This window comes from Callorhinus ursinus, unplaced genomic scaffold (assembly GCF_003265705.2).
Source record: "Callorhinus ursinus isolate GAN/ISIS: 27379988/994484 unplaced genomic scaffold, GSC_fseal_2.0 scaffold55, whole genome shotgun sequence".
In the NCBI taxonomy this organism is placed as follows: domain Eukaryota; kingdom Metazoa; phylum Chordata; class Mammalia; order Carnivora; family Otariidae; genus Callorhinus; species Callorhinus ursinus.
Window position 1 is genome coordinate 2225762 of NW_027397117.1, and position 22572 is coordinate 2248333.

At 51.9% G+C, this 22572-nt stretch overlaps 2 protein-coding genes across 7 annotated transcripts in view; one reads left to right on the plus strand and one right to left on the minus strand.

Moving 5' to 3' along the window:
• Positions 1 to 914: 914 nt before the first annotated feature.
• MDH2 (malate dehydrogenase 2) lies at positions 915 to 16663 on the minus strand. Its single transcript, XM_025864636.2, has 9 exons — positions 16477 to 16663; positions 10982 to 11150; positions 9448 to 9531; positions 8872 to 8981; positions 7486 to 7611; positions 4527 to 4604; positions 3162 to 3261; positions 2701 to 2852; positions 915 to 1232 (listed from the first exon to the last, which is right to left on the minus strand). Exons 1-9 carry the CDS (start codon positions 16540 to 16542, stop codon positions 1101 to 1103), a joined length of 1017 nt encoding a protein of 338 aa, XP_025720421.1. The 5' UTR covers positions 16543 to 16663; the 3' UTR covers positions 915 to 1100.
• Positions 16664 to 16704: 41 nt separating this feature from the next.
• The window catches only part of STYXL1 (serine/threonine/tyrosine interacting like 1), a 59820-nt gene continuing 53952 nt past the window's right edge, over positions 16705 to 22572 (plus strand). For 2 of the 6 annotated variants that reach the window (XM_073884283.1, XM_073884284.1), the window contains exon 1: positions 16705 to 17059. The gene's annotated coding sequence lies outside the window, so the exon portion shown is untranslated. The remainder of the gene's footprint in view (positions 17060 to 22572) is intronic. The other 4 variants (XM_073884288.1, XM_073884285.1, XM_073884286.1 and 1 more) reach the window with 3 other exon arrangements.

The window sequence follows — 22572 nt, forward strand, 5'->3', positions numbered from 1 at the left end:
CAGACTCCCCACTGAGCAAGGAGCCTGATGTGGGGCTTGATCCCAGGACTCTGAGATCATGACCTGAGCCGAAGGCAGACGCTTTAACGGACTGAGCCACCCAGGTACCCCACATTTTAGGTTTTAAACCGTGGATGCCTATTACTCTTATAAGAAAACAATGATGTCATAATGATAACACCCATTTTAGTTTTAAGGAAAAGCTGCTATAGATTGAGGAGTGTCCTGCCCAGGGCAGAGTTCTGCCCCCACCTGCCCTTTCACCTGGTCACTGGAAGGTCATCACCTGCGGCCACCAACTTCCTTCTCAGGCACAGGGCTCTCAGTTTCCCTTTCCAAGGAATGGAACATGCCAGACACTAACGGGAACAGGTCCCGCTCTAATTCCCCACATTTCCCCCAAGCCCAGAGGATATAACCAAGTTCCTGTTTAGGTCCTGCTGGAGACATGAAGCCAGCCCTCCTGCGTCCCCCATGCTGCCCAGCAGCTGGTGCTGCATTTCAGCCCCTGCTCCAGCCTTCACAGCTCTGGCCTAGCGTGGCCCCCGTCGAGGAGGAGATTTGGAGCGGGACAGAGGTCGGCCGAGGCAGCTCCGATGTAGGAGACGGAGCTGTCAGCTGAGCCAGAAACCACCATATGGGAGGAGCCAGGGACCGAAAACGGCGACTGGGCATGTGCCACTGTCACTCCGGGACACTGAGGAATCAGGCCGGAGCCGAGGGACGAATGGTGTGGAGCAGGGTTGGGAGGGACAGCTACTGATAAATTTTTCAGACTTTGTCGAAGCTACTGATGAAACCATCATGCGTCAGCCTGATATTTAAATAACATCTTGTTCTGATTCATGATGGAGACGCCAGACAGGCCCTCTGAAGCCAGCTCGAACAGGGAACAAAGCACATTTGCCGAGACCTTGAAAAAGAAAATCAAAGCCTGCTTTTACTGATGCGCCCACAGACAGACCGGTGATTTGGAAGGGATGGCGACGCTAACACAACACTTGTGGTTAACGCAACTCAAAACACAGGGGGAAGGAGATGCCTTTACAGGGACATGATGCCTTCGTAAGTTGGGGAAGCGGACTCGCTGGCTGCCCCTCTCATTTCATGTTCTTCACAAACTCCTCTCCCTTCTTGATGGAGGCCTTCAGCTCAGGGATGGCTTCCGCGATCATCTTCTCTTCGAAAGAGGAGATCTTGCCGATGCCTAGATTCTTCTCAATGCCCTTTTTCTGGAGACAGAAGGGGGTAAAATTGGAGAATTTTAAGAAGGATCACTGAAAATACTGTAAGTTTTACAACAGGTTTCCAAGAACAAGGCTGTTAAGGAAAACCTGACGTGTAACTTCATGACCCTGCCCGGCCCACCTGCCCGGGGCAGCTTGCCGAGGGAGCCCGGCCACCTGGGACGGCGTGAGCTGTGCCCGGAGCCTGGGCTTCAGGTAGACTGCCCCCCCGGCTGGGATCCAGACCCTGACACTCCCTCCATGTGCACCTCGGCCAAGGCGGTTTCTTTATCTAGAAACTGGGCAGGCGTACTATCCACCCCAAAGGAGGCCATGAGAACACCTGTGGGCGGCTTGGCACATGGAGCACTCAATCCTTAGCAGCACTGAATGTCATTCTCCTCGACACGGAGCATACTTTTGGGTTCTCGTCTTTTGCTAAGTTGGTTAATATCCACCCAAGTCCAATGTAATCAAGTAGTGAGACGGAAGACATCAGGAAAACAGCAGGTGTCTGTCAGCCTGTGTGTCTGCAGCTGCATACACGGCTTCTGGGCCGCCTCCCCGTAGAGCCCTCCCTGATCTCAGGGCCTGCAGGCCAACCGCACACACCCGCGCCGCACCGGTCCCAGAACGGGTCTGCTTAGTGCCTGTCTCTCCACCACACGGGGTCCCCGAGGCCCGGGGCCATGTCTCAGGGATCTTTGGACACCAGGCGTCTGTGGGAAGGGCCTCTGGGTGGCCCGGCACATCGCCAAACTGTTTCATTCGGGGCAGGAGATGAAGGCAGCCACCCCTCTGTCTGATGTCAGCAGCTGCCGGCACATTGGAAATGGAAAGCTGGCTGGACGGTGTGTGAGTGAGACCTAGCGGTGTCTACTCCCCGAACACTCAGGAAGAGTCACCAGACTGGACAGCTGCCTCCAAAAGAGCCTGGCCGAAGCCAAGCCATGTGACCAGATGGCCTCCATCCTAGACGCCACCACTTCAAGTGGAAACCTACAGCACGCTCCAGGAAGAAAACCAGGAGCATCTCACAGCTCAGCAACCTCTCTCTGGACCTCCCTGGAAGAGAAATCTGGCTCGGTGGGCCTGAGGTCAGGACAAGAAGGAACAAGTACGAGCCAAAGGGTACAGCATGCAGGCTGGTGGAGGGAGGCCTCTCCTTCAGAACTGTCCACGGCTGCCTTGAGGTGGAGCAAGCGTTTCATCAAGAAACACACCACGTCAGCTGCTGACCAGCTGGCTGATCCACGGGGAAGGAGGGTTCCCACCCCATTTGAAGTTTCTTCCTGCTCTTACTTCTGGGACTTGGGCCCACCCTCAAAACCCCCAGCACAGCCCAGGCACTGGGACGCAGTCACTGCACAGGGGAAAACTGAATTATGGAGCAAATACACCAGGGCTCCCCATCTTAAGTACAGAGAATGCACCTGCTTCCACCGTCACAAGACCCAACCTCTGGGATACATACCCCCAGCATTAACGGGGTGGAGAAATAGGCACACTCTGCTTCTTGGGACTTAACGAAGGAACACTCCACAACTCCTTCCTTTCCGTTCATCGCATCCACAAGGGAGAAGACAAACCGGGCTCCGGCGTACGCCATGGACAGGGTGGCCGAGCCTGGGAGGACACAGGCGGGTTAGCCGAGCTGGCACCACGACTGGAAGATCCGGGCAAGCCTGCCCTCCCAGCTAAATAAAGCAGCTGCAAAACCTTCAGCTTTAGCTGTGAAGAATTTAGGTCGTCATCTCTTCATTTCACAAACTCATGAATGGCACGGACGTCTACCGCCACTCAGCTCCACAAAGCCGGGCTGCCCCCTGCCACCAGGCTGGCTTAGCCAGTGAACGTACAGGAAGCCGAGAAGAGCATTCGTTGCCTGCCCAGGCCCTTCCGGTCTTCAACTGGGGACTGCCCCCAAGAACCCACCTGCTCCAGCTTTGGCCTTCACCACCTCTGTGCCGGCCTCCTGGATCCGCCCAGTGATGGCTGTTAGCTGGTCCTGGGGAAGGTCCACCTTGGGAGTGCACTGCGGGCCAAAGCCACAGGGACCACGTGAGCGGGTGCTGCCACCACTCCCAGACTCCACAGTCCTCCCCTGCTCGTGGCAGACCCCTCCCCCACCACACTGCCACGACGGGAAACCGAGACCAATTCTTCTTTAAAGAAAAAGTCAACTTTGTTGAGAGGTGTAGTGTGGCCCCTACCACCCCCCTCCCCGGCCTTTTTTTAAAGTGAGCTCCACATCCAATGTGGGGCTTGAACTCACAACCCTAAGACTGAGTCGAGTGCCCACTGACAAAGCCAGCCGGGCACCAACCTACCCCCCCGCCCCTACTCATTTTTAAAGAACTTTGAATATTTTGGACTAATTTTAGACTTAGAGAAAAGTTGTAAAAATAGCACAAAGATTTCCCTCACCCGGCTTACCCCAATGTTAGCATTTACATAGCCACAGTGCAATTAGGAAGATCTAGGAAATTATCATCGATACATGAACTACACACCTTACTCAAATGTCACCCATTTCAACACTACCGTCCCTTTCCTGTCCCAGTTCTCACCCAGGACCCCACCTCAGTCTGTTTCCTAGCAGTCCTGTCTTCCCGGACACTTGTCAAGAGGACTGACCGCTCGTTTTGTAGAATGTCCATCATTTTAGATTTATAGTAGGTTTCCTCATACCTTTCTCATAGGGTTATGCGTTTTTGGCAAGAACAGCACAAATATTTTGTGTCCTCAGTGCATTACACTCAGGGGTTAGGACACTGACTTAATATATCTTATTCTCAGTGGTGTTCACCTTGTCTCTACTCATTTTTTTTTAATTTATTTTTTTAAACATTTTATTTTTAAGTAATCTCTACACGCAGCATGGGGCTCAAACTCGGAGCTGAGATGAAGAGTCGTAAGCTCTAGCAACGGAGCCAGCCGGGCGCCCTTCTACTCATTTTTACACAAAGCAGCTTTACCTGCTCTGACCCAACCAGGAATTCAGTGGTTTCCTGCAGCAGTTTTCGTTGTGTGCTGGGAGCTGGCCACTGTGAGCATCTTCTGACCACACTCACTCCCACAGGTGTGGACCCCCGAAGTGCTGGAGCCTGACCACAGCCCTGCAGGCCACTCAAGAACCGCCCCCACCCCCGATAACGGCTGGGGCTATACCCACAGCAGGAATTCTCTCAAAATACGACAGATGCTTAGTTCTTCGTCAGTCTGTCTTCAGGACCTCGAGGTGGAACCTCTTAAAGGTGCTCCCGGTCTCACGGCTTCCTGGCAAGGTGACACACTTACCTGGGAGATCAGGGGGATGATGGTCTTCCCAGCATGGCCGCCAATGACAGGAACATTGACCCGAGCAGGATCCAAACCCTGGCCACCAAAGTATGAAGCTTCGTTAATTTTTAAAGCTCTTTAAGTATAAACTATGTCATATCCACGCAAAGCACCAATACTGGAAAAAATCCACAGAAGTCAGAACAAAGAAACCACAGAAGCCTGAGTCCAGCTGTGTTCAGATCTCCTGCCATGGCCCCACCACCCGCATGGAACATCAGTTGGAGTGGCGCAGCAAGGAGTACGTGTCACTTGGTGAGGTCACTTTGAGGGTCTTCCTTTACAGGGAGCAGAAAACTGCCTCCTTGTAGGATCCCCCCATTGGTCCCTATCAGTCTGGTTATCTTCTGAGAATCAGAGAAGAGTCCTCTTCCCCAGAGCTAAGGTCATTCCCCATGCACCAGCCCAGATTCACGTCCCCATACTTGGTCACAGAGAATGAGTCCAATTCCCTCCCCCTCATTGTAGAGCAAAATTCAAAACAATTCCAGAAAACCAGGGGGTGAGAAGTCTGTCAACTCACAGTGATCAGGACAGAATAAAACTGAGCTGTAAGGGGTCAAAACACCATGGTTCTTTGTCAGGGCTTAATAGGAGAGGCTGATTCATTTGTTAAACTGGAGGCACAACACCGCCAATCTGCGGACCAGGTGTTTTTCTGTTTTTAAGATTTTTTTAATTTATTCATTTGACACAGAGAGACAGAGACAGAGAGACAGAGACCACAGCAGGGGGGAGGCAGACAGAGGGAGAGGGAGAGGGAGAAGCAGGCTCCCTGAGGAGCAAGGAGCCCGACTTGGGGCTCGATCCCAGGACCCTGAGATCATGACTTGAGCCGAAGGCAGACGCTTAACCAACTGAGCCACCCAGGCACCCCGGACCAGGTATTTCTTAAGATGGTCCAAAAAAAAAAAAAAAAAAAAAAGAATCCGGTGGGAGTTAAGGGAGGGATGTGAGCAGTCCCCCAACGATGCCACCTTCCCTAAACGCCACAGCTGCTAAAGACAGCAGCCCTAAGTTAGGAATCCGCCTTGCCCGGGAAGGGAGACCCAGCGTTGAGGGGGGCAGACCCCGCAGGACCAAGTTTGCAGAGCAGGAAGCTCACACAGTGGCGCCTACGTGCCGAGGCAGTGTACCAGTCACCAGGGACACAGGCAGGAGGCCCTGCTTTTGAGACCCTCACTGTCGATTACGAGACAGAGACTAGTGACGTCCCCGTGTGCTGGGCTGAGATGGCCACACAGGGCGGCTCTGGAAGCAAGGGGAGCACTTCATCAGCCCGGGAGAGGCTTTCTGGGACAGATTTAACTTCATCCGGGAAGCAGCAGCATGACTTTGCCAAAGGAAGTGTATTCTAGGCAAAAGGAGCAGAAAGACCAAAGGCCTGGGGCCATAAAGAACATGTATCACATTAGCAGAAAAGCCAAGAGAAGGTGGCAAAGTGGCGGAAGATGGCCGAGAGGCTGAGGGAGGCTCCAGACACTGGAGCTTTAAGGGCCAACTTTCATTCCTGATACAAATCAGGATTTTTCCAGAATGCCAGAGAGCCTGAGGGAGAGGACAATTCACCTAACTGAAGCTTGACAAGCACTAGGTTCTCTGCCAGGGGCCAAGATCCCCCTTCCTCCACCTCAAACAGTAGAACTTCCCAGGCTATGACAGCACCATCCTGTAGAACTTTCTGCGAGAACACAGGAGCCACATGTGGCTACTGAGCATCTGAAATGTGGCCAGTACAATGGAGGACACGAATTTCTAATTTTCTGTAATTCTAAGTAATTTACATAGCCACGGGCAGCTACCACATGTAGCTAGTGTGTTGCAGCAGGACCAGGGGGAGATGGCGTGCTTTGGCCCCCAAGAGCTGGGAACACCCCAAAAGCCCAAAGAGAATGAGCACTGTGGCTCCCAGGAAGCTGGGCTGTGAGCCTCAAGAGGCCCGAACCCCACCCTCCCGGGCTGTCCTTGGTCAGACTCAGCGGGAATGCAAGCTCCTCCGGAAAGCCTGTCCCGACTCAGACAGCCACCCTCCACATCCGCGCCCAAATGGTTTTTACATTCCACTGGCTCTTGAATCCCAAGGCCTGGCCCTGTCTTCTGGATCTCTGGGACCCCCGCCCCTGGGACAGGGGCTGAGGATGTGCCACAGCATGAACGAAAGCAGGGCACCACACTCCAGAAGCAGACCTGTCTGGCACATGGGGCATATGATCAAGGTCAACAGCCTCATGTGTGCAGGACAACTGTTCCTACTTTAGAGAGGCCCCCTCATCTGCAAAGCCAGCAAAAACTGGCCTGAAGTTACATCTGTCCCAGAAAGCCTCTCCTGGGCTGATGAAGTGCTCCCCTTGCTTCCCCTCAAGACACTTCCACAGGCCGGAGGAAGTGGTTCTGCTGAGGATGCCAGCACTGGCGCTGGTGCCCCCCGCCCCGCCCCGCCCCAGGACAGGCCCAGTGGCCAGGTCAGCAGCCCAGCAAGCTGCAGGTGACTGCAGTCAGAACTACATGCCAGGATCAATGATCCTGACATCTCAGGACTTCAGGAATGTTCCCAAATTCTTCATGTTTGCCGATTTTATTCATTTAATGACAGATACCATTAGCAGGTAAATCCTGTTAGTTCTAGTTTTTAGAGGCAAGGAACTTAGAGAGCACAGCCCAGCTGAGGCAGTGTGAAGTCCGGGGAAAAGCCTGGCCCCTCACACCAGGGAGGACAGAGAGGGAGCAGAGTCAAGACTCCAACTGGCTGCGGTTTAAACCTGCAGGGGTCTGTATGGATCCCCCAAGGAAACCTGAGAGCTCCTCTGCCCCACCAGGGCTGGCCCCAAGAGCACTGGAGACCCCCTGGTCTCCTATGCTCACCGATCAGCCAAGGACGGCCGGAAGGGAGCCTGAAGAACACCGATGCGTCCCTTACCTTCAGTTCCGCAATGAAAGTGTTGGCTCTGACAATGTCCAGGGTCGTCACCCCAAAGATTTTATTGGGGTTGTAGACTCCGTGTTTCTTGAAAACTTCCGTTGCGATTGGGATGGTGGAGTTCACCTGGCAAATGCAAGAGAGAGGCGTAACTTGCCCTCACCCTGAGAGATGAGACATGCCACAGACGGAAACATCTCTTCCCCAGACCACTAACAAGTCCTAAAGGGCCCAAACTCCCCCGGAAACTCTTTTTACGGGCAAGCTGCCCTCGTGGTGGAACAGGTCACGGTGGGCCAACTTCCTACTCCCTCCCCATCCCCCACAAAGAACCCTTCATGGCGGCAGGCGCTCCTCCCCGTAGGGGCCCCCAGGGTCCATGGCTTGGATGTGCACGCGACCTTCCAGCTGTCAACCTAACAGTGAGGCTGACTCCACAGGACACCTCCCGCTCCCACTGGGGCCGACACCTGAACAAAGCAGCGCACTGCGCAGGGCTAAAACCTCAGACGGCCTCGGGTCAAGTCCCACCTCGGCCACTCTGCGAGGTAAGCCTGGGCAACTGGTTTCCTCACGGCAGAGACGACCACCTCCCGAGGCCGTGAAGGTTACAGGACTTAAAGAGACAGCAAGCGCTGACACAGGGCCTGGTGCACAGAGAGAGCATAATAAAGATGCAACCCAATCGCAGGATTTACGTTAGGTGCTAGGTTAGCAAAAGCGGTGACTGCTCCCTACTGCAGACCGGTTGCCCTGAGAAGGGTGAGCTAGTTGGGGATCGGCTCCTCAGAGGCCCTGGGGACAAGCTCTGGGCATGGATCGGTGGGCACAGCCCCCAGTCAACATCACTGTCACTGCATTTCCACCCAGGACCTGAGCCTCAGAGGCCGGCTTCACCTGGGAAGGAGGCACAGAGTGCGCTGCCGGCCGATGCAACCCAAGGGACTGCTTGGGAGGTGGGGGGGGGGGGGCCCATGTGTGGGTACTGCATGTGTGCTTTTGGGAATCAAAGGAGAAGCTCCTCACAAAAACCCACGAGCAGGGCCCGGGGTGGCTGAGCAAGCCTGATGGGGAACCAGGAATCGCAAACCCCGAGCAGAACAGGGTAAAAGCGGTTAATGGGCCACCACAATCAGGGCTGAACGGAGCCTCAAGAATGGACTTTGTAGGTGGAGAAATGGACACAGAGAGGAGAAGTGACTTGAGTGATTTGCCCAAAGGCACATGAGTGGTGGGAAAACCAGGCTGGAATTCACACTTAGTTCATCCCACGTGCCTGCTGATGCCCCTTAGTTGGATCTTGGGCCCTGTAAGCACCTCCACCTCCTTCTGCTCAATGTGGGCTCCTGGCACGGCATTAGCGGCCCACCGGCCAGCGGCACTCACCGGATTGGAAATGACGCAGATCATGGCCTCAGGGCAGTGCTGGGCGCAGGCAGCAGACAGGGTGGCCACAATGGAGGCATTGGTGTTGAACAGGTCATCCCGGGTCATGCCTGAGAAATTCAAGATGGTCACAAAGCACCAAATGAACCGCCCAGTGCTGTGTGTCAGTTGTTCCAGGGAAACCAAACATTAGAGACACAGGGTGCCTGTTCCAAGCCAACCTATCTTGTAGGAAAAACAACCTAGTGTGACAAGTGGAGGGGGTGGAAGGCGGGGAGGGGCCTCAGGGAGGGAGGTATCTGAGGAGGATCCTCAGGGATCAGCAAGAGCTCCCGAGCAGAAGGTGGAGGAAAGACACTCCGGGCAGACAGCATGCACAGGAGCACAAGACCGGGCAGGGCACAGACATGGCAGACACGGGCTGGACCAAGAAAGGGACGCCTCTCTATCCCACAGGGACTGGGGAGCCTCTGGAATTCTTCTCTGCCACGGAGACACTGACTTGATCCACTGTAATGGAAAACCACATCCCCACCTCACTGCCAGGGATATGCGAGGCAAGGCTTCCAAACACACCTGGTTTTCTCGGGACTCCTGCTGGAATAACCACCACATCGCAGCCTCTCAGGCAATCCGGCAGCTGCTCAGGGCCGAGGTAGCCTAGACACCCCCGCCCCAGGAGAGAGCAAGTTCACCTTTTCTGATCTGGAGAGGCGAGCACAGTTGTGGGGACGAAGCCAGGGGAAGACGGCCCCCGCTGGGTCCGACTGTTCCAGCCGCCTTTCACACCACTTTCCTCCAGCCTCCGACTGCCTAGGTCCCACCCCTCTGTGGAATGGATCAACTGTCTAGCCACCTCTCCCCCCGCCCCAAGTTCAGCCGCTTGTCCTTATCGGACCCGCTAGCACCTGTAAGGCCTTCCTGGCTCCCAGTTCCAAGAGCTGCTTATTCCTGCCCCCCACCGCCCGGGCGTCCTAACAAATGCTCCATCTCGGGGTCAGATCCGAAGACACACTGAAAGCCACGTGAGAAAATCATGGTGCTGATAAAGAAGGACTCTAAGTATTGGTATCTCTTATTTATTCCTATCATCTGAGGAGAAAAAAAGGTCCATTTTCAAAGGCTGCAAGGGAAATTTGCTCCGATGACCAAAATCTGCTTTGATGTGGACTTTTCCCCTATTGCAGCTTTCAGAAGCTCCAAAAGAAAATGAGCCAACAAATTCAGAGATTACGGAAGGCACAAAAACGTCCGAGCTGACAGCTGACCTCCCAAGTTGTGCCCACCGGCTGAGGGCGCGTGTGAACACCATCACGCAGGGCATTCCCACGCATGGCCAGCAGAGACAGAAATGACTACCACCTTTCTGGACGGCAATTTGGGACTTTACAGTCATACCTACTGATTCGACTTCTGGCTTCTAAGAAACAAGATGTAAGGATGAGGATGTTCCTCACGGCTTACATATTTGAATTTAGAGTAGAGCAAAATAGGAAATTGCTCAGTGGCCAACAGTATAGGTAATACACTAAACAAACGGTAAATTATAGCGCCGCTTTAAAAATGACTTAACCAAGAATTTGGGGACGGGGGTAAATACTGCTATAAAGTAAAGGTAAAATAACCAGGATTTATGGTATGTATGATGACGAATTACTTCTTGGATGGCATACACCTGTTTGCCTGGCAGGAAGAGCAGATCTCCCTAAGGAGGCTGTGCTTCTGGGAACCTGGCAGAGGAGCCTAGGGTGGCAGGAGGGCTGGCCCAGGGCACGGGAAGGCAACCTGCAGCCCCGGGGGGTACAGCATTCCTACTGCACCCCAATCTCCAGAAGTCCCCGAAAGTCCCCATCCTATTACTTTTCAAAATGAGAAAAAAATTAAAAATGGGAAGATGAGATCACCTTTGTTTTTCTGAAAGATGCTGCTATTTAAATTTTTTACAAGCTCAAGTCCAAAAAGATGTAGTCACTGTGAATTCAGTTCTACGATGCACGTGGAAACCCCGCGTTTCTGATCTACTTTCACTGAAGAACTGTGTTCTATCGCTTGGACCCTGCTCTACTGGGGAGAAGGGAAGCAAAGTCTCCAGGCTCAGCGTGTCCAGTACCTTTCACAGTTGCTCTGGTCTCGATGTGGCTCAGATCGGCGGCCACTCCGGGCGTATGAGCAATATCGTAGAGGGTCAGGCGGCTCACCAAGGGACTGTTCTTGAGGAGAAGCGCAAGAGGCTGCCCGATTCCTCCAGAAGCCCCTAGCACGGCTACTTTCGCATTGTTCTAAAAGGCACAGAGAAAGGACTCTTAATACAGATCGGTATTAGAAGTAGGCACGTGATAGCCTATAAAATACCATGCTGGGTCTCTTTTATTGCTGTGGTGCCAAATGAGACACCAACGTCGAATTTCTACCAGTCCAAAGGTCCGGTTTTCTTCTGAAGCGTAGAGGCTTATCTCCAGGAAACAGGGAACCTATGTCCACAGCTGCTGTGACAGTCGGGGTCCTACTGCAAACACCCCCCGAACGATGAACAAGCTCTACTCGGGCACCTGCCACTCAACCTGCAGTTTTAACTATAAACACACACATACTGAGCACCTACCAACAGGCCGTTCACTGTACGTGGAGAAGCAGAATGGGGAAGAACTCTGCTGGCTCTGGAGGGGACAAGGGAAAGGAGCTGATGGGGGAGGGGGGCACGCAGCATCAGGAGGGATGTGTGTTTCGAAAGGCTCCCTCCCTAGCAGTTAAGTTAGATCTGCAGCCTCAGGCACCTGTGCCCCACACTTCGGGGTCTATCAGGATTACCTGCCGGGCTTACAAAGCCCACAGAGGACCAGGCTCCTCAAAGTAGGACAGGGCTCAGGCCTCTGTATAGCCAACCATTTCCGGGTGACTCTGGTACTGGCCGAAGTCTGAGAATCACTACTGCACACCAAGCCAGGCAGAACGCGCAGCAGGTGGCTCTGGGCATGTCAGCTGCAGGGAAGAGTTAAAAAGTGATACAGTTGAGAGACTCGACTGCCTTGCTAACATCTAGAAGGCTGGAGCTAGAAGTCAAAGCTCTACTTCAGAGCTGTCGAAATCTAGACCGGCATCACTTAATCCCCTTCTTTTTCTTATACCAAGGAGTGGGATTGAGGAGTCACGTGGCAACTCCACATTTAATCTTTGACAAAGTGCCCGACTGTCTTCCAAAGGGGCTGCTTATTCATCTTTAAGGCTCACCTCCAATTCAATAGGCATGGACTTTCTACCTGCCACACGCCAGGCTGAGCTGCTAGCACCAATGACAAGACCTGCACACCAAAAGGCGTGCAAACCGAATAAACAGCATCTAGTGTGACAAGTGCCACGGAGGTAGACACTAGGAGAGAATTAAGCGTGAGGGGGTTTTGAAGGAGGAGCAGCAGTTTACCAGATGGACGCTAGGGGTTGGAGCTATGGAGTACGGCCTAGTGAAGGGAAGCAGTCCTCTATGGCTCGGGCATTGCTGGATGCATATGGAAGAAGGAAGAAGGTAAGGACAAAGCTGAGAGCCTAGCAGAGTCTATCTGGCCCTTCTGGGTAATGGGGAGTCGGTGAAAGGTCTTAGAAGCTGGGGAAAACATGTCCAGAACTGTGTTTTTAAAAGATATGAGGCAGAATGGAAGATGGCCTGGAAATATCCAAGAATGGAGGCAGGAGACTACTGTAATAGTCCAAGCATGACTCAAGGGTGGGATCCAGGCAAGCAAGAAGGATGGGCGGGCTACAAGGGATTCAGTCACCTCTCCTCCCCTTCCATCTAGATGGTGAGTGGAGGGAGGAATCTGGGATGACAACTTGCTGGCTTAAGTAGACAACATTGCCTTTAAGCAAGAGAGGGAACTCAGGAGCGGTAAGGGGTTTGGGAGAAAGAATAATGAGTTCTGTTTTGCATGCTGAGTTTGAGCCCCTTGAAACATCCAGACACACACGTGCCCAGTAGGCTAAAGGCTTGGTCTGGAGGCCCTATGCATCTGCACTGAGATTAATGGTAGCCCCAGATGTGGACAAAACACAAAAGGGAACACAGTGACAGGAGCACTAGGGACAGAGCCCTGTAAACACCAGCATTTAAGGAGGAAGAGGAGTCTCTGAAGGATGATGACCAAATGGGACTTACGGCCACCCCCACCCCAGCCATTTCCAACAACTAAGCGAATGACTGCCTCTTGGTAACCTTTCCCATGAGGGGCAGAATTTATTATACAGAACTTCACCTGAAACTCCCGCGATCCAGCAACCTTATCTACTGGGAACGCCAGCAAGATGGTAGCCGTGGGCCATTCATCAGGTCTGCCCTGTGGCTGGTACTGAGCTACAGCTTTCCTTACCTGATTCTCAGACTCCATTAAGTAATATTAACGGACTCACTTCACAGATGAGGAACTAAGGCACAGAAGTTGTAATATACCCGGGCCCCAAAAGATAGCAAATGAAGAAGTAGGATACAAGCCAAACACAGGCAACTTGATTCTTCAATTTGGGCTTAAAAAAAAAAAAAAAAAAAGGAAGAAAGGCTTAGGAAAAAACATCTCTTCTAAGCCATGCCCTACAGCTCTCTCTCATTATACAAAAGGTACCCTTCCCCACTAGGGCTCCCTCAAGGCCTAAACGAAGCTCCTCGGTGAGCTTATTGCTACTCTAACCTTACAAATGAGAAGGGGAGCCTATTCTGGGCCAGCAGGGAGCTGCCAAGGAAGGAAACAAACTAATAGCAGGGACAAGAACCTGAAGCACCACATGTGGTCCTCTCGGGCAGAGCCATCTGCTTTGGGTCCCTATACTCACTGCAGACCGTATTCTATGGCAAGGGCCACTAGGAATAATGGACTTTGGTTAGCAAACCCCGAAACCAAAGCCCAGACAGACAAAACCCACACTGTGTCATCTGCTTAAGAAAGGTAAACTCTAAAAGCACATACAACTTAAAAATCTTGACTTCAGTTGTGATTTTTTTTTATTAAATTGGTGCTGTAAAGGCGGACCCTTGACTTCCCAGAAAATGTAACTAGCCAGATCAGCCCAGAATCGAGGGCTGGCAATCTCATCACTTCTCGATCTTCAGTCAATCACTCTCACATCTTGTCTCTACTCCTAGGGACCTCCAATTCCAACTCCCACATTCCCAGCTGTTAGGCATTCCAATGGTCCCATAAGCCCAACTGTCTAAATAAATGGATGCTTTCTACCTCTCCCACCCTGTTCCCAAATAGTACCCGTGTTCTCCCAAATTCAAACCCTTAGAACCACTTCCTGCCTCTTCCCTTATTAGAGACACCCAGTTAGAACTCGGAGGATTTGGCATCTCAAACATTTTGCCAACCTTCCCCCCACCTTCCTTCCCATTCTATTATCTACCCTAGGCCCTCAGCTCCACCTCAAAACCATCCTTCGGAAAATTAACTTTTGATCATTTCACTTCCTTACTCAAAAATCTCCTTGAAGTCCCTCATGCCCAGATTACTCAGACTGGCTTCCAAGGCTGACTAGGGCAGTGGTTCCACTGCAGAGCCCCACACTGGGTGTAGAATTACTTGAAAATAGAAAAGTAAAAAAGAAGGAAGGAAGGAAAAGGAAAGAAAGGAACTGACCTGATGCCCTCACTAGGGTCTTTAAGTGAATCAGTCCCTTATGACACATAAGATGACCTCCTCACTCATTCTGTTGCTTTCAGTGTTGAGGTGATGTCATTATTTGTATATTACAAAGTTTCATCAATTTAGTTAATATGTATAAAAATACAGTCCTTCAGTGGTGGAATCTTCACAATGTAGAAAGAATCTGTGGTATTGCAGAGATTAACTCATGATCTCTTTGCAGAAGACCAATTTCCAAACTTGCTCATCTTTTCTGCACGGAGTGGTTGTTAACAGCACACACGCTCAGCAACTTTTACAAATGGGTAACACTTCATTTATAAGTTTGCTTTATAATATGTCTATTATGATTTGTTTTTAAAGTTCTATTTTTTGCGCTGTAACATATATATTAGTATATAACTGCAGAAATAAATATATTGAGTCTGTGCTCTTGATACATTTTTGCTGTTAAGGATCCAGGAGCACCTGGGTGGCTCAGTCAGTTAAGCCTCTTGATTTCCACTTGGGTGGTGATCTCAGGGTTGTGGGATTGAGCCCCAGGCTCAGCGATGGGAATGGGGTCTGCTTGAGATTCTCTCTCTCCCCCCCTCCCCCACACTCTTAAAAAAAAAAAAAGATACAGGATCCAAAGCCTCTAGACGAATGTACCTACTTCACTCAAGCTCATCATTCTCACTTACCCTAGTGCCTTCCAGTATCACCACTTGTATGTCGCATACGCATTTTAAATTCAACATCTCAAACTGAGCTCCTGATATCCTCCCCCTACCCAAATCCACTGTTCCGGCAGCCTTTCTCACCTCAGCAATTTCAAAGCCCGAAGTCTTTGTGTCCTTCATTCTGATACCCCTCACCCAACCGTCCCTTAGCAAATCTCACAGTCTTAACCGGAGTTCAGTTCCCTTCTCCCACTCCTCAGCATCAGTCTTCAGTACCTCCACCTGTCCTAAGTTTACTCATTTGGGGCCTATCTCAAGTACCACCCCTTGCTCATCTTGGTATCTCCTGCAGCACCCAGCACAGATGTTGGCGAGCATGGATACTCAATGCTCTTGTGTACTTATTTTTCAAATGAACTGAATGCACAAGAAGCTGATCTGAAGGACAGAAGCTAAAGCAGAAATCTGGAATCTCCTTTACTCCTCAACTCCCTCTTGGGTGCAATAGAGAGGCAATGTGGGTATCTCCTGGGTTCTCAAACTTTAGTTATATTAGAATCACCTGGGGCACCTGGTAAACAGAGAAAAGGTGCAGGTCCTACCCTCCCTCAATGCACCCTGGCCTGTTCTTCATTAGCTTCCAGGTGATTCTAACACACACCGGAGTTAGAGAACCACCATCCTTGAAGAGGACTAAAAATAGCTTAGGCTTAAGCACTACCAAACCAAGCCCTGCACAGTCACCACACCTGGGGGGCAGGCCCAGTCAGCCCACAGCAAGCAGGAGCCTTCAAAAGGGTCCTGAAGAGGAGGCAGCGTCTTAGCGTTCTTAGAGGGAAAGCCTGATGATCCAAAACCCACTCACAGCGGGCAGGAGAGCGGACTTTTAATTCTCTGGACGAATGACTGTAACCTTGGACCAGTTCCCTACCTCGGTATCTCAGTCGGCCTGCACTATGGAGTTGATACACGTTATTTGTACGGATGCTACAAGAACAAGGTTAGTCGCTTAAAGTACTACAGAAAGTTGCCTACAAGCGTAAGTTATTTTCGGCCCTACAGCCAAACCTTCTCAACCCTGAAGTTGTGCAGACCAAGTGGAGGCTCTCTGGTGGTCCGGGGGGAAGAGCCGGACCCGGCTTTCTTTCGGCACGTCCCTTCCAGTGTCCTGGCCGGCCCAGGGCGCCACAGGCGCGGGTCGGTACCGGACGACCCTGCGGTGTAGGCTAGCCCGGGGATCAGGGCTGCTCGCGAGCTCAGAACCCACGTGGCCCCGGCCGGGGACCCTCCACCTGCAGGAAGCCCCTCATCGGGCCTACCTGGGCCGAGGTGCTGAAGCTGCGGCGGAGAACGGCGCCGGCAGGGCGGGCGAGGGCGGAGAACATAGTTGAAGCTGGCGGGGAGCGGAACGGCAGGAGAAGGCGCAGACGGCTGGCAAGTGACACCAACGACCTCCACACCGTACGGGGCCTCCCAGCTCCGCTCTGCCCGGCCTCGCGAGAGTGGCCTGGCTTCCGGCCCCGCCCACCTCCCAGGTCTCGCGGTAGCACGTCGGTCTGGGCTGTGGAGGAGGAAGGCCGAGGGGTGCTTCCTGCGCGCAGGGAGCACGGTCCGGGGGTTGGCCGTAGCGCGTCTTGTGTTCCGTGCGGCCGGTGTGGGAGACGCGGTCGCGAGTGGGAGGGAGAGTCCGCACCACAGAGGTGGAAGAGGACGGGATTTAGGCTGGAAGAGCCTTAGAGGAGCCATTTCCAGCTGGGGCCCCAGACTGACGCTCTGACAAGGAGACAGGTCAAGGTCGCGCTGCAGGCCCGGCGGAGTGGGTGCGGTCCGGGCCCTAGACCTCAGCCAAAGCCACCTACTCCTGGAGGCAGGAGGGCCTCCGAGCTCCGGAAAGCTCTGGAAAGGGAAGTGGGGAGAGAAGGTTGAGTCCTGGGGTGGGTGGGGTGGGAGGATGGGGTTCTCTCTAATCAGTCACTTCAGTGCACAGCGCCCCCCCCCCCAACAGACACACTGCCCACCGGCCAGTGCCCTCGTCCCTCAAGGTGCTCGGGACCTTCACAGACACCGCCATTGAGAATGGCAGACGCAGCACAGTGGGCGAGGCCCTGTTGTACGAGTTTACGGGAAAGCAGCCCGGTGTTACAGACGAGGAAACTGGTATCCGGGGGGTAACTTGCATGGTCGCCCGATCCCTAATCCTCAGGTCTACGCAGCCATGCTATGAACATGGCTACATTGTTGCTGCTGTAGGTACGAAGAAACTGGCTGAGCCCAGTTAAGTGGATTTGTTGAGTTTGTCCAAAGTAAAGATACGGTTCTTGTTCCCAAGGAATTTAAATTTATCATTTAAATTTGTGAGTTGAATTAGAGGCTTCATTCTTCCCCCCACCCCCAACTATTTTCTGGGTGTATAGAATTCCTCAAAAAGTTCAGTCAAGTGGGGCAGATAGATGTGCAGCAGGTTGTTGGTGTATCAAGATCTGCCCATTTTCTGACTTTTAAGGAGCTGAGTCTATTGGAGACAAGTGTATTGCAGGCAGCATGATAGGGGCAACACTAGGAAAGTTATGAGTGTGGGAACAGAGGAGATGCATCTAACCCACGTTTCGGGTGGGGGCCATTTGAGAAGGACCTCAGGATGAAATATGTAGGCGGAGACATTCAGGAAGGAGTTACTCAGTGGGACCATTCAACTCCAGAGGAGGGAGAGATCCTTGCCTGGGCATGGGAGTTCAAGTTTTAGACGAGCAAGAAGAGCCCAAAGTAAAACCTGGGGGTAGAAAAGCCTAAGTGTACGGGTGTTGAACAGATCCTCTCTTTTGGAGTTGGGGACGTGCAGATGAGCAGTGTCCTTTATCTTACCACTAACTGTTCTCTTGTTCATTACCCCTTGTATCTTAACCACTAGAACTGAGTTCCTTGTGGTCAGATAGGTCTCTTATCTCTGAGTCTTTATTCAGCCATGTCACCAGGTTGAGAGTGGGTCTCTGAGCTTTGGAAGAGTTGAATAGTTTTAGATAAGGCTGGGAAAAGCAGGTTGCAAAAAACCAGATTGTGCAGGACCTCCGAATGTTCGCTGAGAAGTTTATATTTTATTCCTTGGGCAGCAAGAGTTTATCAAAGGCATTTATGATGCCACTGACACTATAGGGAAGATTGGACTGACTTTGGCGTGCCAGGGTTTCTCATGGAAAGATGTGGAGGGCAGGGAGATTGTTCAGGAGGCTATCTTAGGAGATGATAAAGATCTGAGTTATGACGGTAGCCATAGAAATGGAGGGAATGGGGCCAATGAGGAAGCAGTCTCAAGAAAAGGATTGATTAGTCTGTGCCTATCTGGGTTTAAGAAATGAATATAAGGGATGCGGAACATCAGGCTGAGAGAAGTATGTATGTGCAGAAACAGGGGACTTGGGGTTGTGGGGAAGGAGAGCTGGCTGGAGGCAAAAGATAAAGAACTCCATTTAGATGGGTTGAATTGGAAGTGACGGTGAGTAGGCCACATAGAAGTACCAGTGGGCAAATGGGGAGTTTCTCCAACATGAAATGTGGGATTGAACGCCCAAGAGAGGCTAGGGCTGAAGGTATCCCTGTAGAGGGGAGAGGGGAGGCCGTGAGAAATAGAATCACAGATTCTCAGGCTCACTCCCAACACTGGGGGCTTGAGTCCCTCCCCCTCCCTGCCAAGTGCTCTACTCAGGCCACCCAAACAACTTGACTGTTAGGAAAGCCCGCCTCACATTCAGTTCCCAGCTGCTTCCCTTTCAATCCCAAGATGGTTCATAACGGTATTAACAGCTACTGTATTAAGCACTGATTCTGTGCTCTGTTTGCATGTGTGACTGTAATATCAAACGTGGGGTCTCAGGAAGCCCCTTGCAATCCTAAAACAGTTTTGTCATCCCACACTTTCTTGCTTGCTTTCTTTGCTTGCTCTTTGGGTTACACCGAGGCACCAGAACAGACTCGCTGCCATTGCCTTCGTGTCCAGTTCACATTAGTTGTCAAATCTCAACTTGATTCAGTGGCAGAGCTTCTCTTCCCCTCTCAAGCTTGCTTTAGGCTCCCACCGTTGGAGGGAAGGGTGCTTGGCTTCTCCATTTCCCCATCTTGCTTCCTCACAACGCCCCTCCCCTGTTAGATTGTGGCTTCAGACCCATGGGGGTTGTAGGAGTAGAGATGGGGGCGGGAAAGTTCCCCTGTCATTGGCATTAGCATTCTCTGAGCCGGACAGGAGTTTGTAGCTGACTGTCCTCCATGTGGTACTTCTGTGGTGTGTTTCCTTTGACCTAGGTGGTGATGCCTCAGTCTTGCTGCTTTCCGTAGTTCCTTCAGCCCCTGGGTTCTAGAATTCCATACTACCTGCATTGGCCCATGGTCCTTTCAGGTGGCAAGTCTTGGGCAAAGTCCCTTTACCATGGCTTCTAGTTGACCACCTCTCTTGCCAGCTAGCCAGCCTCAGACTTTCCCAGGCTGGGGCCCAGCACCAGCCTCTCCGCCCTAATTAGCGTCAGAGGGCACAGGCCAAGCTATTCTAAGGGTTTCCCGGTTTCTTGAGTTGTTTCAAGAAAGCTAAGGCTTGTGAATGTTGGAATTCAGAAGGATGCTAATGGAGGGAGACAGCTTGGAGATTGCAGAAAGGAGAGAAGGTTTAGGTGGGAGAGGATAAGGTCAGAGGATTCCAGGAGAAAGCATGAAGCCCCATCACTCCTACCCCCCAGGGGCAGCTGGCTGAGGAGGGGTGTTCACACTCAGTGGCCTTAACCTTCCCAGGCAAGAACTGGGAAATGAGAGAAGTTGCTCCATGGGGAGCCAAGGAGGGTTGCGGAGGTTTGGATAATGGTTATAGCAGTTGGGGAAAATCCTGGGCAAATGAACAGTGACACGGGGATTTGTGGTACCTGTGGAGGCTGAGCTGAATTCTGCAGTGTGTACTTGCTGTGTGTCCAAGTCCACATGGTTTCCACAGCCCAGACCCCACACCAAGGTCATCCATGTGCAGATGGGGCTGCACACATAGGCTCCTATCCACACATACACACAAACACGCATATTCATATCTCTGAACACAGAAACACCTGGATCTACACGGGATTTATTCTTACAGCCATATAGTTTACATAAAATACAGTGCACAGATCTTAAGTGTTCAGTTGGATGGTTTTGACAATTTACACCCTTAACCACCGCCCCCCAAAATCTGTAGAACATTTTCATGTTCTAGAAAGTTCCTTCATGCTCCTTTCAGAGGAGCAGAGGGTGAGGCTTAAGCCCGATCAAGGAGCAGAGGAGAAGCAATGCTGAGGGCAGAGTTGGAGGGGTGAGACCAGATGTTACGATCACAGCTTTTGGGAGACTGCATTACAGTTGATCAGCCCCTGTGTCTGCCAGGTGAATGGCATGGACAGACCTGTCACTCTCCCAGGACTGCAAGGGTCCCTCTCAGGTGTGTAGTGGGCCTAGGTTTGGGGACACAGAAGTGAGGGCAAGATAGAAGACAAGGGACAGGGATGTGGGCGCCTGGGTCTGGGCCTCTGGCCCATACCTGTTGCCTCAGAAATCCAGAGATTCTAGCAATCACTAACGATAGGAGCGGGTGCTCATCTGAACCGAGAGACTGATCTCAAGACCACTTCTGACCTCCACAGCTCGGGGGTGCTCTAGCCTGGAACTATGTCCTCTGGCTTTGTCAAGGTTCAGGCCACAAGGAAGGGTGTCTGGCTGTGATTGAGGAAAGACCATACCAGATCCTGGGGGATCCTGCCCCTCAGGCAGCACCGAGGCTTGCTCCACTTAGAAACGTGGTCAGCTCCTTGGCCCAAGATGCTCTGAACAGTGCTCTCTGTCTATGGGATTTGTAGCTATCAGAGGCTCCTGGGCGAAACTGGGAGGAGAGAGCTAGGGCAGAAGTAAAGGAACGTCTGTTTCCCCGAGCTCCTGCTCTATGCTAGGGCCGGTGCTAGTGTTAGGCAATTGGTGTGTGTCCTCTCGACGTAACCTTCCTACAGCCTTTCCAGTGGAATCCCGTGTAAACTGCCTCCCTTTAGAGGTGAGGCTGTTGAAGTCTGTCACTGTATTAAGCCTTGGTCATCTTTGCACAGCCTCCTGCTTCATACAGAGAACCAGGGCGTAGTGGGGTTCTCTCTGGACCCTGAATCCTATCTCTGCAGTCTTCTGGTCCCTGCTCAGTCTGAGCCAGGAGCCCAAAGTAAAGCTTACGGCCTGGCTTCTCCAGGAGCATTGTGCCTCTCCTCTCCACCGGAAGCAAATGCCCATCAATTGTGTCCACCCAGACTGCCTGAGGCTGAGCAATAGACCAAACTCTCTGTCCTGGAAGTCCTTCAAGAAGCCTGATGTGAGGCCTGGCCTCTGACAGCCATGCTGTCAGTCAGAATGAAAGGCCTCATGTGTTGGTGAAGCCCAGGGAGGCAAGAAGGGCTGGGTCTGGCCAGTTTCCAGCTTCATCTCAGGCTATCACAACCCCTAAGGAAACATCCCTTCCCAGTTGGTTTGTGTTCCCCAAATATAGACGTGTGTTCTCACTGGAGCTGCATTCAGCAGCCCAGCTGTGTCTAGACAGCTCTGGGCTGGCAGAGAGCCACATACAAACCTGGTTTGGAGAGAGGCCAGGCCCCTGCGGGGGAGGGTGAAGAACCTTCCTACCAGTGGGTGTCCAATATGCAAGGACAAGTCTTGTGCTGGCACCCTGCTCTCTTGACAGAGTTAGTGGCTTTGCTTGCCACCCAAAAAGCTGTGTGGATTTCCCAGACTGGTCAGTTCATAGGAAGATCGGTCTCTCTGACCCCATGAAGCCAGATCCTCAAAGTGCTTCCTCTTACACTCTTGTGTCTGCCTGCCCCATTCGCCTGCAAGAACCATCACACTGAACCCCTCCTGAAAGTCTCAAAAAGTGCTCTCTGTGCTCAAAGAATCTACAGGGGAATGTCTTAAACTTGCCATTTTGATGCCACTGTTTTGAACAGGTCACTAGGAAAATTACTTCTACTTGGTAGAAGTAATCATTACATACGAAACAGTGGGCAGAAACCATACTTGGTCGATGCTGCTAGGATAAGAATCTGGCTAAGGAATCAAATCTTTATTGTAAAATTCACACGAGAGAAAGACTTGGTCTGGGAAAACTGATTTTGGCTAAACAAAATTGAAAGGGGAAAAATAGGAATTGGTGAACTATGAAATAAAATCAAGGCATTAAATTGGCTTAATGGAACTCACTAAGGACAATGCTTTTGGCAAAAACTTGTCACTGATAGTTTAATGGTCTGTGTAAATGCTCAATGGCAAAATATTCTTAGGGTGCAAATGGCAGAGCCAAGAACATCTTAAACCTTGTAGAGTTTGGAGTACGCTGAAAGGGGGCGGTGAGCACTCCGTCGTCCTCCTGCCCAGGCTAG

Coding starts and splice junctions, on each gene's coding strand:
- MDH2 (XM_025864636.2), bottom strand. CDS start 16,542: ATGTTCTCCGCCCTCGCCCGCCCTGCCGGCGCCGTTCTCCGCCGCAGC. Junction 11,151..16,476: donor GCTTCAGCACCTCGGCCCAG/GTAGGCCCGATG, acceptor TGTGCCTTTTAG/AACAATGCGAAAGTAGCCGT. Junction 1,233..2,700: donor CCACCCCGTTAATGCTGGGG/GTATGTATCCCA, acceptor TTCTGTCTCCAG/AAAAAGGGCATTGAGAAGAA.